This window comes from Cervus elaphus, chromosome 4 (genome assembly GCF_910594005.1).
Source record: "Cervus elaphus chromosome 4, mCerEla1.1, whole genome shotgun sequence".
Lineage (NCBI taxonomy): Eukaryota > Metazoa > Chordata > Mammalia > Artiodactyla > Cervidae > Cervus > Cervus elaphus.
In genome coordinates, this window is record NC_057818.1 from 59516456 (window position 1) to 59533748 (window position 17293).

The following is a 17293-nucleotide window of genomic DNA, read 5'->3' on the forward strand; positions in this document are numbered from 1 at the left end:
CATCAAGATACATTCCAGTATCTTGAGTGTATGTGTCATGTGCTAGACATCCATATATCTTTGCTTTGAATAAATGAATAACCAGATTATTTGAAGAAGAGACAAAACTGTTGTGAATGGGCCATTAGTCATTTGGGATTTTTTCTTTTCACCATTTAAGAACAGAATCTTGGTGCTTGGAGATCTCGAAGCAACAATATCAAGGGGCTCAGGGAGGGATAACATGCAGCTAGAAAGGTGGTAGCATGCTGCACCCAGAGGTGAGACTTGGAAAAAACATTATAGATTGTAAGGAGAGAATTGGTGAAGTTAAACAAAATGAACGTGCTTGCTAGAAGCAGGACGGTTTGAGCGGCTTTTGCCTCAGGAGAGAAGCTGTGGCAGTTTCTGAGGGTGTGAATATGCTTCACTCGCTGGCGGTGTCTATGCAGGAGAAGGACCATGTAAACACTGGCCCCAATCATGAGTCCCATGAACACAACATCTGGGAAAGTCATGATAATGGTGTATTTTGCAGCACTAGACATTTCAGGATTTTTCGAAGAACACAGCCCATAATCCCGTAGCTTGGTTGAATTGTGAGTATGCTGATGAGCCTCTAAATTTATAGGGACAAAGACATTTATCAGCAGGTTGGAGATCCAACACAGGAAGCAGCAAGAAAGGATGTTCTTCCAAGCTCTGTCCTTGAGCCTCATCCACCCACCGGTTCTGGGGCTGATGGTGATTGCCTGAAAAGTGCTCAAGAGGCAAGTGGTGCAGAGAGAAAGCCCTCGGGCTAGTCTATGGATGTAATAGACAAGTTTACACCCCGTGTTGCCCAGGATATGTGTCATTCCCCAGATAAAAATCATCTGGGGGATCCCCTTGAAGAGAAGAACCAAAAAGTTGGCCACTGCCATGTTGGTGAGAATCAAGTGTATGGGCTTCAGGGCACAGCCAGTCCAGGATGTAGAAGCATAAGTTGAGAGCAGAAAGGTGTTTCCCAGGACCCCAAGCCCCATCTGGACCAGGAAGAGTAGCCTCAGGATCAAGTCACCAAAAATCATTCTCATGAGATGATGGGAGGAAGCAGCTCAGAAAAGAACCTGAGGGTCATGAAGTTAGAACTCAGAGTGATAGCACTAGTCACAGATTTGCTCCACTATTCCCAGATCTTATAGGGGCTCTTGGACCCTAAGGAACTCCCTTTCTGAGGATAGAGATTTCAATTCTGGGGAGGGGAGTCCACAGCAATGAGCTCAAAATTACCACTCAGAGTAGCCATCTTGGCATATGTCTGCTTATGCTCACATAGCCATGCAAAATGTTTCATTATTTAGTCCATTACCCAAATCCTTCAGTGTATGTGTTGAGGCCATAAGCTCCAAGGTATAAACCCTCATATTTCATTTAAAAAACTCTTCTTAAACATCTACTATATGCCAGGACAGGTTGTCGGTGCACAGACATACAAAAATTAGCTGACCTGGATCATTGTTCCAAAGGGGAGGGAGCCTAGTATGGGAGACACCTATATAACATACAAGAAGATAAAACAGAAATCATGCAAAAATGAATAAAGGATATAAATAGTATTGTGGATACGTGTGTCAGGGATTCCAGCACTTAAAAGAATCTGTGATAATATATAGACATTTAATTTGGTAAAACTACTCTCCCAAATTATTAAATTAATACGTGCACCTCCTATTAAGGAATAATCACAAAGATATAGAGAGGAAAAAGTTCATCTGTGTCCTCTGTCTCTCATTTTTAGTCTTATTCCTCTCTCCCCTGAGATAATCATATATTTTAGGTGTGCTTTCTTTCACACCCATTCACACAAAAAGTGTGCATGTGTGTTAGCAATCAGTAATAATAAGTATAGGACTAAATGTGCCACTTATGTTTAGAAATTTAAAGCATTCTTTCTCATAAAACATGGACCAAAGGAAAAAAAAATCATACTGAAAACCTGACACTAAGAAAACAATATACATGGCCATGTGAAACAAGGAATGCAAGTAATTTTATTACCAAAATTCACCACATATATGTCTTGATATTATAAAATCCACTTGATATATCTAAGAAGAAAATTCATATGACTATCTTCATTGACGTTAAAAAAGCCTTTGACAAAAATAAACCACATGATTTTTTTTAAAAAAACACTCAAGGATACAGGAGTTTATGGATACCTCCTTGGCATGATTATGAATTTACATACTAGCACTTTACTGAAGGGGAACTATTGCCAAAACAAAGCAAGAAGGAATGGTATTTCAATTAATAATTCATAGTGTCCTCTAAGTGTAAGTCAATATAATTACACAACAGAAAGCAAATAAGCATAAGCATTTTAAAAGAAGTAAAATTATTCTTGCGTATGATATGATAGTATAGCATGAAAACCCTAGAGAATCCATGTTGAAACTAATTCAACTAATAAAATAATTTATGGGAATTCCCTGGCAGTCCAGTGGTTAGGACTCTGCCCTCTCACTGCCCATTGTTCAATGGGCCTGGGTTCAATCCCTGGTCAGGGATCTAAGATTCCCCCAAGCCCCATGGTAGAAAGCTTTAAAATTAATATATGAGTCATATACACATAAAACAATCAGATTATGTAATGGAAGAGAAATTTTATTTACAAAACCAATGAAGATTTATAATTTTTTAGGGATAAACTTAACAAAAACAGAAAAATCTAATGCAAAAAAATTTAAACACTCCACTAGGATATCAAAGTAATTCTAGTCAAGTGAAAGGGCATTGCATGCTTTCTAAACATTCTAAAGACGTCAGTTCTCTCTAAGATAATTTTAAAATTTAATGGACCTAGTAAAAATAACAACAAGCTTTTTTCTGGAACCAAATGAGTTGGTTTTTTAAATTACACAGAAAGTAACATGCAAGATTAGGTAAGAAGAGCATGAAAGAAGTGTGACGGGCTATGGAGTAGTTCTAGCAGGTGTTAAAACATAATTCAAAATCTCTGTAATTAATTACAAAGCGTTGTACTCACGTGTGTGTGTGTGCTCAGTCATGTCCAATTCTTTGCAACTCCAAGGACCGTAGCCCGCCAGTCTCCTCTGTCTATGGGATTTCCCAGACAAGAATACTGAATATGTTGCCATTTCCTTCTCCAGGGGATCTTCCCAACCTAGGAATCTAACCCACATCTTCTGCATTGGCAGGTGGTTCTTCACCACTGAGCCACTAGGGAAGCTGAACTAACTGTATATTCATTGAAACATATAATATAATATATATATAATATACGGGCTTCCCTGGTGGCTCAGCTGGTAAAGAATCTGCCTGCAATGCGGGAGACCTGGGTTCGATCCCTGGGTTGGGAAGACCCCCTGGAGAAGGGAACAGCTACCCACTCTAATATGCTGGCCTGGAGAATTCCATGGACTGTATATTCCATGGGGTCACAAGGAGTCGGACATGACTGAGCGACTTTTACTTTTCTTTCATATAATGTATGTATAATATAATACATATAATTATATAATACATATAGTACATATACCTTATATTGCAGGTGGGTTCTTTACCACGGCGCTGCCTGGGGAGCCCATACTCGCATACAGATGGACAAACTGAGCAGAACAGATAAAAGATCAAAACCTTTTAAAAGATTTATTATACATAAGAGACTATAGGTGAATTCCTCTATGACCCGGACATAGGGAAAGGCTTTCCAACTATGACTGAATACCAAAAGACAATAAAATATTGATAAAATCAACTATATAAAGGTTAAAAAGAAGAAAGTTTTCATGAAACACTATAAGTAAAATAAAAGACAAAGAACAGTTTCTGCTTCTGTTAACAGCTGGGCAAATTCTACAAATAACAAATCATAGACTCTGGACAAAAGATATATATATACATATATTTATTTATATTGCTATATTTATATTATATTTTTAAATGAATATCTATAGAGTTAATTCAGCTTCCCTGGTGGCTCAGTGGTAAAGAACCATCTGCCAGTGCAGGAGATGTGGGTTAGATCCCTGGGTTGGGAAGATCCCCTGGAGAAGGAAATGGCAACCCACTCCAGTATTCTTGCCTGGGAAATCCCACGGACAGATGAGCCTGGCGGGCTACAGTCTATGGGGTCATAAAAGAGTCAGACACGACTGAGCGACTAAACCACAACAGAAGTAGTTCACTGAAGAGTGAACAACAGCAGGCAAATCCTGCTGGGATGATACTTGGAAGAAGCACGAGTTTCCTTTTCTTTCTTTTTTTTATGACTCTTCTTGAGGGCAGGCTGTAGCTAGCATCATGCCTAAAGCCCAAATAGATTCCCCATAATCCTACTGGTCTAAAGAACCAAACGACAGGATAACCACAGAGGCTGCAAAGTAAAAAAAAAAAAACAAAAAAAAAACAAAAAAAACTTAAAAAAAAAAAAAAACAAAAAGGAAGAAAAGAAAACAAAGAGAGCCAGAAAAGTGTGACCATAAATCTTAGCCAGAATGTCTATCCAAGACTCTGGCTGACCTCTGAATGTGCTTGCATGGGGCCAGATACCAAACAGTCCACCATAGCGTGTTGCAGTCCAGCACGCTTCTAGGACTGCAGGTTCTAGGGGTCCTGTCTTTACTCGCTTTACTACAGATGATAAGTTTCTGCAATAGGACTCAAGATGTCTCTTGATTCTGCCTTTTCCACTGGCTGCTTGGTGCTTCAGGGGTGTCTCTTTATGGAAAAAAAAACATTAAATTGACAGCAAGGACAAGGGGAAAAAATGTCTTCGTGTTCCAAGTGCCACAGGGGCAAGCATTGGGCAGAAACAAATATGAAAACGAAAATGGAATTGTGAAGATCAGGTCAAGTGCTGGTGAGTCAAGCATGGTTAGACTTGCTCTTTGGAGTTGGGGACTGTGACGTTTGAGAAAGCTACCAGCTGTAACAGCGCTGGAAATAAACCCTGAATCTTCAAGGAGACTGACGTGAAGACAGTTTAAAAAAAAAAAAGGCAACGAAGAATGGCCTTAAAAGAGGCCTAATCACCCAAACGGGAATTCTTTGAGAGAGAAAAGAATTCAAAGTGATTAGGAAGACAGAAGTAATTAACAGAGCTACCAATTTCTGTAGCCTCCCTCATAGCTCAGGTGGTAAAGAATCCGCCTGCATTGCAGGAGACCCCAGTTCAACTCCTGGGTTAGGAAGATCCACTGGAGAAGGGATAGGCTACCCACTCCAGTATTCTTGGGCTTCCCTGTTGGTTCAGCTGAAGAATCTGCCCGCAGTGCAGGAAACCCAGAATTGATCACAGGCTTGGGAAGATCCCCTGGAGAAGGGAACAGCTATCCACTCCAGTATTCTGGCCTGGAGAATTCCATGGACTGTACAGTCCTAAAGAGTTGGACACCACTGAGTGACTTTCACTTTCTCTTTTCACCAACTTCTGTATTTTTTTTTTTTTAATTTAATATGCATAGGCTTAGTTGCTCTGTGGCATGATCTCTCTCATGCCCTGATCTCCCTTCCCAGATCAGGGATTGAACCTGTGTCTCCTGCATTGGCAGGCAGATTCTTCACCACTGAGTCACAAGGGAAGTCCCAATTTCTGTATTTTTAACTCACTTCCCAATAAGTGGCTCACAGTTCATTCAGAGAATATACCAGGAGATACAATTTATTGATGAGCTTTTGCATATAGGGACAAGTTAATATTGAATGTTCAGTGTCAAAGATCATTATCCGATGAATATTATTATCCTATTTTACATGGATGGAAAATAAGCCAGAGAGACTTTTTTTTAACCTTCTCAAGGTCACTCAGTTCCAGTAAATTGCAGCCTGGGTCTGATGTGACCCAAGGTATGTACTTCTGATTTTTTAAAAAATAAATTCATTCTTTAGTCTTGAAACCAAATCAGTTTCTCTTTTGCTACTAAAGTTTACTCAAAATGTTAAGTGAATCAGTGGGTAATTCAAATCCTACTAGCCAATTTTAAGAAGGCAATTTTTTTTTTTTTTCCACTGCACCACTCGGCTTGCAGGGTCTTGGTCCCCCAACCAGGGATTGAATCAGGGCCCTGGCAGTGAAAGTGCTGAATCTTAACCACTGGACAGGGAATTCCCAGAGGCAGTTTTTTGTCCTACCTTATTGTTTATGCTACTGTATAGCACAGAGAACTAAATTTAATATCCTGTGATAAACCAGCATGGAAAATAATTCATAAAGTTACACACACACACACAACTGAATCACTTTGCTGTATAGCAGAAATTAATACTGTATATCAACCACACTTCAATAAAGTTTTTAAAAAAGCAGTCCCCTCCCCGGCCCCACTCCCTCCTTTTAAGGTCTAAGAGGCACATTCACAAAGCTAAAGCAAAAGAAAAAAAAAAGAAAGAAAAACACTGATCTGTGTTGTAAAGGGGTTATTCTTCTCTACTATGGAAATCTTTGCTAAGAAGAAACTCCTAAACATCAATAGCCTTCTTTGCTGAATAAGACATCATGTTTGGATGTACTGTCTCACTTTTCATAAGTATATTAGGATTAAATCACTGGTGGGCTGGTAAATGTGGGCATGGTCTAGGCAGTCTTTCTGTCTCTGTCTCTGTCTCTCTTACACACACTCTCTCTCTGTCTCACACACACACACACACACACACAGATACACCAAGTCATTCAGATCCATCCCACAAAATCTTCAAAACACCATCAGATGGAATTGGGAAATCAACACAGAATCACCAAGAGATGGGGTGAAATTTGATGACAGCTGTTGCCAGCTGTGTGTATGTCTAGCTGCAAAATACTGGCTCTAGCATCATGCAGGTGAGACCATCACGACCACCATTTACCAGAGACCTGTGGTGCACCCGCCTGTCACCCTCTTAAACATTCAGCCACCCTGCTCAGTATTCAGAGTGATACTGTCCTAGTCCTGGCTCACCACTGGGAGGCTGAGACTCGCTGTCAGGAGCCCCCGGTCTCCCAGGCTGTAGGAGGCAGAGCCAGGAATTGAAGATAAGCTGCTCCCGCCCCCAAAGACTGGACTCTTAACTCAGTGTTGCTTTGAAGCTGTGGCTTTTGGTGGCAAACAAAAGCATGTACGATATTACAACCCCACTAGGTCCCATGCCTGTCTACTTCTCCAGGTCCTTCCAGATTGTGGAATCGGTCTGTGAGGCAATAGTGGAGTGGTGTGACTGTGAGTGCCCACGTGTGGGCAGAAAACAGGGGCCACGGATCAAGAGTCTGCATGTTAACCCTGAGCTCTAAACATCAAAATATCTCAACTCTGGGTCCAGCGCCGAGTGGTTTGACTTGATGGAAAATCTCGTCTCAAATCTTAAGGGGCAAAAGCAGGAGGAAGAAAAGCAACCCTTACTCTCAGGCTGGGCACAGCCTGGGCAACATCCATCCCCCTTTCAGCCAAGTACCCACCGCCCTCCCCTGCCTGCTCTGGGGGTCTCTGCTGTTACACCTGCCCCACCCCTCTCTCAGCCCAGGAAGGAGACCAGCTGAGGCAAAGCTGTCCTGAGACGCAAGGGGGAAAAGCTGCTGTCCCGCCCAGTTCCCCGGCTGCCCTCTCCTCCTGGACACTGTCTCCCTCACCTTGTTGGAGTCTGAGCCATAAGGACACACTCACCAGGGTTGATCACTGCTGCTGGAACGGGCAGCAGGACCGTGGCTGTCAGTGAATATGTGCCATGCAAGCCATGGCAGCTATATGTCTTGAGATCCCCTGAGTTCATCTCCCCACCTGCCGCCCAAAGAGCTGCAATTACCCTGGCACTTGCAAGGCACTGACAGCTTCTGCAGAGGGACCGTGGTACATCTGCAAAGAAGCTGTCAACGTTAGTCCCAAGACAAGTCGGCATCCGCAGTTCCTGGGGATTAAGACAGAACTAATTAAAAGCAGGTGCAGCTGAGGGCAACATTTTCCTGCCCCCTGCAGTGAATCCTGTGTGTCCAAGGGAGTGCGGGACAGACCGGGCACTCAGCGCTGTGCTGGGATGGCAAAGTGGATCCTCCAGTCCTGCCCCCTGCTGCAAACCAGGGTCACAGAGATGAGACCTATCATGTTCATGTTGGACTCTGAGCTGTGGTGCTGTAAGAGGGAAGAGTAAATCTGACTCCGTATTAGACCTGTTTCTTTCTAAACTTTGTGCTCTGTTGCCTGTGCTTAGTCATAATGCACATTTTGCAAAAGAATATTGCATAGAGCCTGAAATATATAGGACAGCCCATCTCAAGACTCTGACCATTAAGCCTGTGCTCTGCAACAAGAGAAGCCACTGCAGTGAGAAGCCCGGGTGCTGAAACTCGAGACCAGTTCCCACTCTGCAACTAGAGAAAGCCTGCACAAAGCAGTGAAGACCTAATGCAGTCAAAAATAAATACTTATTTTTTAAATGTTTTTAAAAAATCATTTTTTTTTCTTGCTTCATAAAGTGCTCCAACCTTTTTTCTTTTCCTTTTTAAAATCTCACTCGAATCTCTCTCTTGAGAGTCCTTTGTACTGCAAGGAGATCCAACCAGTCCATCCTAAAGGAAATCAGTCCTGAATATTCATTGGAAGGGCTGATGCTGAAGCTGAAACTCCAGTACTTTGGCCACCTGATGTGAAGAACTGACTCATTTGAAAAGACCCTGATGCTGGGAAAGACTGAAGGTGGGAGGAGAAGGGGACAACAGAGGATGAGATGGTTGGATGCCATCACCGACTCAATAGACATGAGTCTGAGTAAACTCCAGGAGTTGGTGATGGACAGGGAGGCCTGGTGTGCTGCAGTCCATAGAGCTGCAAAGAGTCGGACAGGACTGAGTGACTGAACTGAACTGAAGCAGAAATGAACAATGGTACTTCTTTGGTGTAGATTCAATGTCAGGCACTTTCTGTTGTCTACCAGCAACATTAAAATAGGAAGCAAGAATGAAAATATTAAAAAAGAAATAAAAGATCTATATATTTTACTCCCCTCATTAAAAAAAAAAAGTCAATTCATATAAAAAGTTGCAGAAGAGACAATAACCTTTGTCTTGTTGGAGGTTTACAGGAACAAAGTGAACTGACCTATGTGGACAACAGCTGCAAGAAGCAAGGATACCCACACCAAGAAGTCTGTGATAACCAACCATGCCCCTCCCTCACTTTGCCTTTAAAAGGGCTTTGCTGAACCCTCCCAGGAGTTGGGGCTTTTTTGAGCACGACGCACCTGTCTCCTTCATGGCCCTGCAATACGACCTCCTCTGCTCCAAACCCTCACATTGCAGGTTGTTTGGTTTCACAGTGGGTCGAGCACCCGAACTTGCATTGGCCAACAGTATGTCACTCTTAAGGATACAGGCTGTGTCTGAGGCGCTGGATTGCTGGGAAGGCTCTGGCTGCATCTTATTCTCACTTGCAGGAGCCCTGACCACTCCTGCCAGTCCCTCCACCTTTCGTGCCCAAATCTGTCTTTTTGAACCATCTTGGGGCCAAGTCAACAAGTGACCCAATCACTTTTGAAAGTGCTTCTACCCTAACTTCTTGAGTGCCTACTATATGTAATGATACGGTTCGTATAGTTCCACTTCCTCTTTTTTTTCCTTCTACTGCCCAGGGTTAACTGTACGGTTGTCTTCATGTTTCTTTTTATATTTTATGTGTATGTGAGATAAAATTCACACTTTATGGTAAGACGAGAAATATGTGTTTTTTTATATTATTATCCTTGGGCTGTGCCACAAGCCTTATGGGATTTTAGTTCCCCAAGCAGGGATCAAACTCCAGCCCTTGGCAGTGAGAGCATGGAGTCCTCACCACTGGACCACCAGGGAATTCCCAGAAAAATTTAAACATAAAATTTTTTTTCTGTCCGGTGGCCTTCCCTCACCCCCCACCGTGCCTGTGTATCTACATTGGGCATCGACCAAACCTCCCCCATCAGGAGAAATACCAGCTTAACCATAAAGAGCAACATTCTCCCAGCATCAAGACAACTCCTTCACACTCCTTCTTGACTTTGTAAGGGACCACAATGATGCTTAGATCTGGACTGTGTAAACTGTCAACGGTATGCCATATAACATACAGTCATCTGTCTCAGAAAATGTATATAAGTGTGTTTTGACTTCCAACAGGCAGAACAGGTTTTGGAACTTTCTGAGAGGCTGTTCCTGGGTTATAATTCTCAACTGAGCTCGAATAAAATTTTCCTTAGATTGACTAATTTTTCGTTGACATGTACTTGTCTTCTATTTTTTTTATGTCAGCTTGGATGATATCTAGCTTGCTCCCTAGACGAAAATGATTAGACCAATGTTCCTACATTACCTTTTCTGTCCCCACTTGCCTCCCAATAGTTGATTTACAATGTTAATTTCTGCTGTACAGCAAAATAACTGTTATACACATACATCCTTTTTTATACTCTTTTCCATTATGATTTATCACAGGATATTGAATATACTTCCCTGTACTATGCAGTGGACTTTTTCTACATGATTGTCTATGGGTTCTCATCTCTCCACATAGGCAATCAAATCATCTGCAAATAATGACAATTTTGTTTCCAATTTTTAAACCCGTTAGTTGTTATTACTGTCATGTTATGTTGGTTAAGACCTCCAGCACAGTGTTTAGCAGGAATAGAGACCGCAGATTTGTGTACCTCATTGATGAATAACTAGAGAATATCTTCAAAATTTCATTATTAAATATGTTAGCTATAAAGTTTTGGTAGCTAATATCTATTATGTTAAAGGCTGCATATTTACACTGGTTTTGCTGTGGAGGGTTTTTTTTTTTTTTCTGTAAGTATCATCACTGACTCAATGGACATGAATCTGAGCAAACTCTGGGAGATAGTGAAGGACAGGGAAGCCTGGTGTGGCCATAGGGTCACAGAGTCAGACATGACTTAGCTACTGGACAAGAACAAACGATTTTTATTTGCATTTTGAGTGCCAAGGTTCTTGCAATGTTATTCTTTTCAAATTTTTTTTATTGATGTAAAAATTCACAAAATATAGTTAACCATTTCAAACTATTCAGTGAGCATTTACTACACTGAGAATGTTATGCAACCACCGCCTCTATCTAATTCCAAAGCATTTTCATCATTCTAAAAGAAAACTCTGCAGCCATTAATCATTCAGTCTCTAGTCCCCATTCCCCCCAGGTCCTGGTAACCACCAATTTCCTTTATGCCTCTATGTTGTTGTTGTTCTTTAGTCGCTCAGTCGTGTCTGACTCTTTTGAGACACCATGGACTGTAGGCCACCAGTCTCATCTGTCCATGGGATTTTCCAGGCAAAGAATACTGGAGCGGGTTGCCATTTCCTTCTGCAGGGGATCTTCCTGACCCTGGGATCGAATTTGGGTCTCCTGAACTGGCAAGTGATTCTTTACCAGTGAGCCACCAGGGAAACTCTTATGTCTCTATAGAGTTATGCATTCTGGACATTTTATAGAAATATGTGATCTTTTTTTTTTTTCAGTTGGGTGGCATGTGGGATCTTAGTTCCCCATCCAGGGACCAAACTCAGGCTTCCTGCATCGGAAGTGCTGTCTTAGTGAGCGGACCACCAGGCAAGTCCCAGTCCGTGGTGTGTTGGGTCTGGTTTCTTTCACTCAGTGTACTGTTTCTAAGGCTTATTCATTTTATAATATGTATCAATAGTTCACTTGTATGGGTGATTAATATTCTATTACATATATACATGTATTTTGTTTATCCATTTAGCCACTGATGCGCATCTGGGTTGTTTCCACCCTCTGGTTATTGTGAACAGTGTGCTGCTATGAATATTCTTATGCAAGTATTTAATTATCTGTTTTCAACTTTATTGGGTATATACCCATGAGTGGAGTTCCTGGGTCACTGTTCACTTGCTAAGTCGTGTTTGACTCTGTGACCCCCATGGACTGCAGCATGCCGGGCTTCCCTGTCCTCCACTATCTCCCAGAGTTTGCTCAAACTCATATCCATTGAGCCGGTGATGCCATCCAACCATCTCATCCACTGTCACCCCCTTGTCCTCCTACCCTCAATCTGTCCCAGCATCAGGGTCTTTTCTAATGAGTTAGTTCTTTGAATAAGATGGTCAAAGAATTGGAGGTTCAGCTTCAGTATAAGTCCTTCTGATGAATATTATGTGTTGGTTTCCTTTAGGATTGACTGGTTTGATCTTCTTGCAGTCCAAGGAGATCATCTACATGAAGGAGGTGCTATGTTTACCACATTAACAAGGCTCTCCTCCTCTCTGAGTCTGTTGATGTAAGGAAGATCTTACATCACGTTGATGTGGGAAGACTACCACATTCACCACATCCATAGGATCTCTCTCCTGTACAAGATGATCAAAAAGTTTTGACTTTTCTAGGGGATATTGTCATTATCAAAACATTTCTGAAACTTCCATTTTTATGTACAATGAGATGTGACTTTTCTTAGCTTGCTTGTATTCACTGCAACTGCAGGGTCCCTCTCCTGAATGAATACCCTAATGTACAACCAACATGACTTGAAAAAGAAAAATTTCCCGCTCTCCCTGCACCCACATGGGCTGACTCTTAAATGCATAGCCTGTGACTTTCAAATAAAGTCTTTTGACAATCACTGCCTATATACTATGTTGCATGCTCAGTCATGTCTGATTCTGTGTGACCCCATGGACTACAGCCTGCCAGGCTCCTCTGCCCACAGAATTCACTAGGCCAGAATACTGCAGTGGGTTGCCTTTTACTACTCCAGGGGATCTTCCCGATCCAGGGATCAAACCTGCATCTCCTGCGTTGGCAGGCAGATTCTTTATACCATTGCACCACCAGGAAAGCCCATTCTCGCTGACTCTATAATGTTTCTTTTTTTGGCGAGATCCTAAGGTATAACAAGGTGAATGTCTTCAGATGGAAGATGTGCAACTTTCATTCCATGTACAAGGTTTCTTTCCTATTAAGGAGTTCCAGAACAGTCTGTATAATGAGAGCACTTATGGCATTTCCATTCTCTATGAGTTCTGTGCGTAGATAAGGTTAATGAGGAGAGCTTTATCACAGTCTCACAGTCACTGTGCACAGGATTTTCCTCTATGCTGAGTTCGCTGATGATTAGCAAGCACTGATTTCCGAAAGAAGGCTTTCTGACATTCATTGCATCCATAGGGCCTCTCTCCTGTGTGAGTTCTCCGGTGACTGATAAGAGCTGACAGAGTAGTAAATGCTTTCTTACAGTGGGGGCATTCATATGGTTTCTCTCCTGTATGAATTCTCTGATGTACGGTGAGATAGGATTTGGCTGTGAAAGCCTTGTCACATACACTGCATTTGAATGGTTTTTCACCTGTGTGGGTTCTCTGATGTATAATGAGTGTTGACTTACACGACAGAACCTTCCCACATTCGGGGCATTCACACAATTTCACTTTGGCATGACAATTTTTCAGGTGGTTAGTGAGACCTGACTTCTGGATGAAAGCCTGCGGACATTCACTGCATCCATACGGTCTCTCTCCTGTGTGAATTCGCTGATGGATCATGAGATACGCCTTAGTGGAGAAGGCCTTCTCACAGTTTGCGCATTCATATGGTCTCTCTCCTGTATGAACTCTCTCATGGATAACGAGATGTGCCTTTGACGTAAAGGCTCTAACACATGCGCTGCATTTGAAGGGTTTCTCGCCTGTATGGGTTCTATGATGTACAATGAGAGTTGACTTAGAGGACAGAATCTTCCCACATTCACTGCATTCGTGGGATTTCTCTGCCACGTGATGACTTTTCTTATGATCACTGAGATCTGACTTCTGGATGAAGGCTTGCTGACATTCACTGCATCTATATGGTCTCTCTCCTGTGTGGATTCGCTGATGAATCAGGAGCTGAGCCTTTTTTGAGAAGGCTTTCTCACAATCAGAGCATTTGTATGGCTTCTCTCCCGTGTGAGTTCTCTGATGTACAGTGAGATGTGCTTTCACCATGAAGGCTTTATCACAAACTCCACATCTGAAAGGTCTTTCTCCTGAATGAGTCCTCTGATGTAAGCTGAGCTTTGACTTCCAAGGAAAAGCTTTCCCACATTTGCTGCATCTGTGGGACTTTCCTTCTCTGTGTCGGGTCTTCTGATGATAGGCGAGTGCTGACTTTGTAATGAAGGCTTTCTGACATCGACTGCATCGATATGGGCTTTCTCCTGTGTGAGTGTCCTGATGAGTAACTAGCTTTAACTCACTGGGTAAGGTTCTCTTAGAATCATGGCATCCATGGGAATTATTTCCTGCGTGAGTTCTCCAAGGCATGGTTGTGAGTGGTTGACAAGTATCCACTGCATTTTGATTGCATCCATGTAGTTTCTTGCCTAAAGAAGTTGAGTTATAATTAGCAAACTCTGACAGCTAGATTAAAGCCAGAGTACTCATAGCAGAATGAACAACATAGCAAGTAAAGGTCCAGAAAAAGGTTTTTTTTTTTTTTATTATTATAAAAATAAGAGTGAGATAATTAGTAAAATTTGAGGAAACTCTAGATTGGATAATAGTTCTGTATAAGCAGTAATATTCTGATTTTGATAACTATTCTGTTTATGTTTTTTAAATTACCTGTTTCTAGGAAATACAGTTATATATTTATAAAGGGTTATTATTAGGGGTCAAGAGTTCAGGAAAGCAATATGTACTTGTGTATATGTGTGTGTGTGTGTGTGTGTGTATAAAATGACAGATTATGATAAAGCAAATGTGGTAAAATACTACCACTTAAGGGAACCTGCAAAAACAATGTACATGAAATCTGTGTATAATCTTGGGATTTCACATGAAGTTTAAACTATTTAGGAATAAATATTTTCAAAAGGAAAAAATAGAAGATAAAAGACAACATTTGTATTAAGTTACACAGGAGGATTACGCATAATGGCCTGAATGCAGAATGACTAAATTGTTTCATATTCCCACAATGGCATCCTGCACAGTACTCTAGTATTCCTGATCTAAATGTTGGTTACGCAGTGGGTTGATTGCAAAAATTAACTTCATTATACTTCATTTTTACAAGAAGTAAAAGAGTAGGCAGTAGTCAGGAAATGCTCACGTGTAGGAGGACTCTGGAAGGAATTCAGATATTATATTATTAATAACAATAATAGGATGCCATTCAGGTAATACTAGGAGAGAGACGTCTTAGGCTTTCACTTCAAAAATGTCATCCTTTGTGTATGTGAATTACAAGGTCTCAAACACTGTGACATACACTATTTTTAGGCTTGTGGACTGTGGTCATGAAAACTGGTAATGATCTGCTATGTCATATAGCATCGTTCTTAGATTACACTTTAGATTTTGCTCTCTCCCCTCCCACTCAGAAGGTTGTTCTACATGATGGTTTATCTTGCCATACCCGGTTTTTTCAATCCAGGTAACTGTCAAAACATTACGTCTTTAAAAAGCCAGATGCTTCTGAAGCTTATACTCATGACCGTTGCAGGGGGTGGGGTGGTGAGTAGCTATAGAAACACTGACTTTCCTTACTTCCTTTTTATAAATATATAAAAATAGCAAAATTTTTGAAAAAAAATCACTTGATTATTGTGTGGAGAACAGAGAGAAGCAACATTAAAGAAGTCAAGAGTATTTTCAAGAAAACTATAACAATTTTGGCAAAAAATACTGGACATTGACATGTGAGTGAAAATAATAGTAACAGAAAAGAGTAGAGCCCTTGGGATATAAGGAGAGTGAGACCAAACTTGCTGATGAATTAAATTTGTGGTGTGAGTGAAAAGAGGAACAAAAAGTGATGTGAATATAAGGTAGGTATCAGATCTCTGAGTGCAGAAAAGAAGTATCAGGTGACTATATGAGGATGAGGGAAGGTTTGGTCAGCAGACAGAAATTTGGGGGTCATCAGCAAATAAATGGTATTGTTAAGGCCAAGAAATTTAATGAATTTACACTGGTTAGCAAATGACAGAAACAGGCAAAGATGAAGCTTCATGCTTTTCAACTCTGAAGACTTTAGGAGGTGCCCAGAGTATGGAGAAGGTCCATTCATCAGGCACAAACAATGACTACAAAGGAAAGATGCCAAGTTAAGTCTTGAACAAACATCTGGGGTAAGCAGTTTAGAATAAAGGATCCTCAGCTTTTAACTTAAAGTGTAGTTACCCTATCTCACTGATCCTTTCTTGTCTAATTAATTCTGCAGGCAATAGACAATGAACCTTCCCAACACTCTAATATCACATTTACAGATCACCACTGTGGTCAATATTTCCACATTCTGGCTTGCTCTGATACATTCTCACATGGCCCACAGAAAGCCACCGGCACCGGTGCTGCTGTATTAACTAGAAGAATTGTGGCATTATTTGATAAGGTAAAAGAAGCTAAAGGGAATGTGGAGAAAGGAAATGACGCTGCCAAAGAGGAAGGAGGAGGAGGAAGTTTGGATGCTGTAAGGAAACTAATTACTGAACACTGAGTCAATCTGAGAGAGAAAAAGAGGCACATTTTCCTGGAAACAGCATGCAAGAGAGCCTCATCAATGACTTAGGTGTTTGTAAAGACCTTCAGAGTCCCTTGGACAGCAGGGAAATCAAACCAGTCCATCCTAAAGCAAATTAAACCTGAAGTCACTGGAAGGGCTGATGCAGAAGCTGAAGCTCCAGTACTCTGGCCACCTGATACGAAGAACTGACTCATTGGAGAAGACCCTGATGCTGGGAAAGATTGAGGGCAGGACAAGGGGGCGACAGAGGATGAGATGGTTGGAGGGCATCACAGACTCAACAGACATGAGTTTGTTTTCACTCTGGGAGACAGTGAAGGACAGGAAAGACTGGCATGCTGCAGTTCATGGGGTTGTAGAGAGTCAGACATGACTTAGTGACTAAACAACAACAACCTTCAGAGTTTTAGCCTTGCTAAACACATTCAGAAGGGTCAACCTTTCACGTCCAACTACTTTTAAGGTCTCCCATCTTGCGGCTTCTCAGCTGCTTACTTACCTGAAAAGTACTGATGCTGCATTTCATCTTCTACTTTCCATGGCTCTTCTCCGGGCTCGAAGTTAAGGATCACATCTGGTTTGGTAGCTTGATAGCCTGTTCATGGGAAATGACAAAGACCTGGATGCTTACAATTGTATTTGGTGGGGGATGTCTGGGAAGAGCACAAAATGTTTCTGGAATGGACACACTCTCATCTTGGCAGATTAAAGATCTAATAAAGATGAAAGCCCATTAAGTTCTGATGGGAACAGAAGGACTGAAAATCTATTGTCTATAAACTCAACTCCAGTATCTTGAGGCTCTTTGGATGTTAGGGCAACTAAAAAAG

The 17293-nt window shown here is 41.5% G+C and overlaps 1 protein-coding gene across 1 annotated transcript in view; it reads right to left on the bottom strand.

Annotated features, from left to right (window-relative positions):
* LOC122692473 (zinc finger protein 33B-like) overlaps positions 1-17293 on the bottom strand; it is a gene marked incomplete at its 3' end in the record, with an annotated part of 133956 nt that overhangs the window by 83453 nt on the left and 33210 nt on the right. Inside the window, exon 2 of the mRNA XM_043900065.1 lies at positions 16963-17058. Within this exon, the coding sequence (XP_043756000.1) occupies positions 16963-17058 (96 nt within the window). The remainder of the gene's footprint in view (positions 1-16962; positions 17059-17293) is intronic.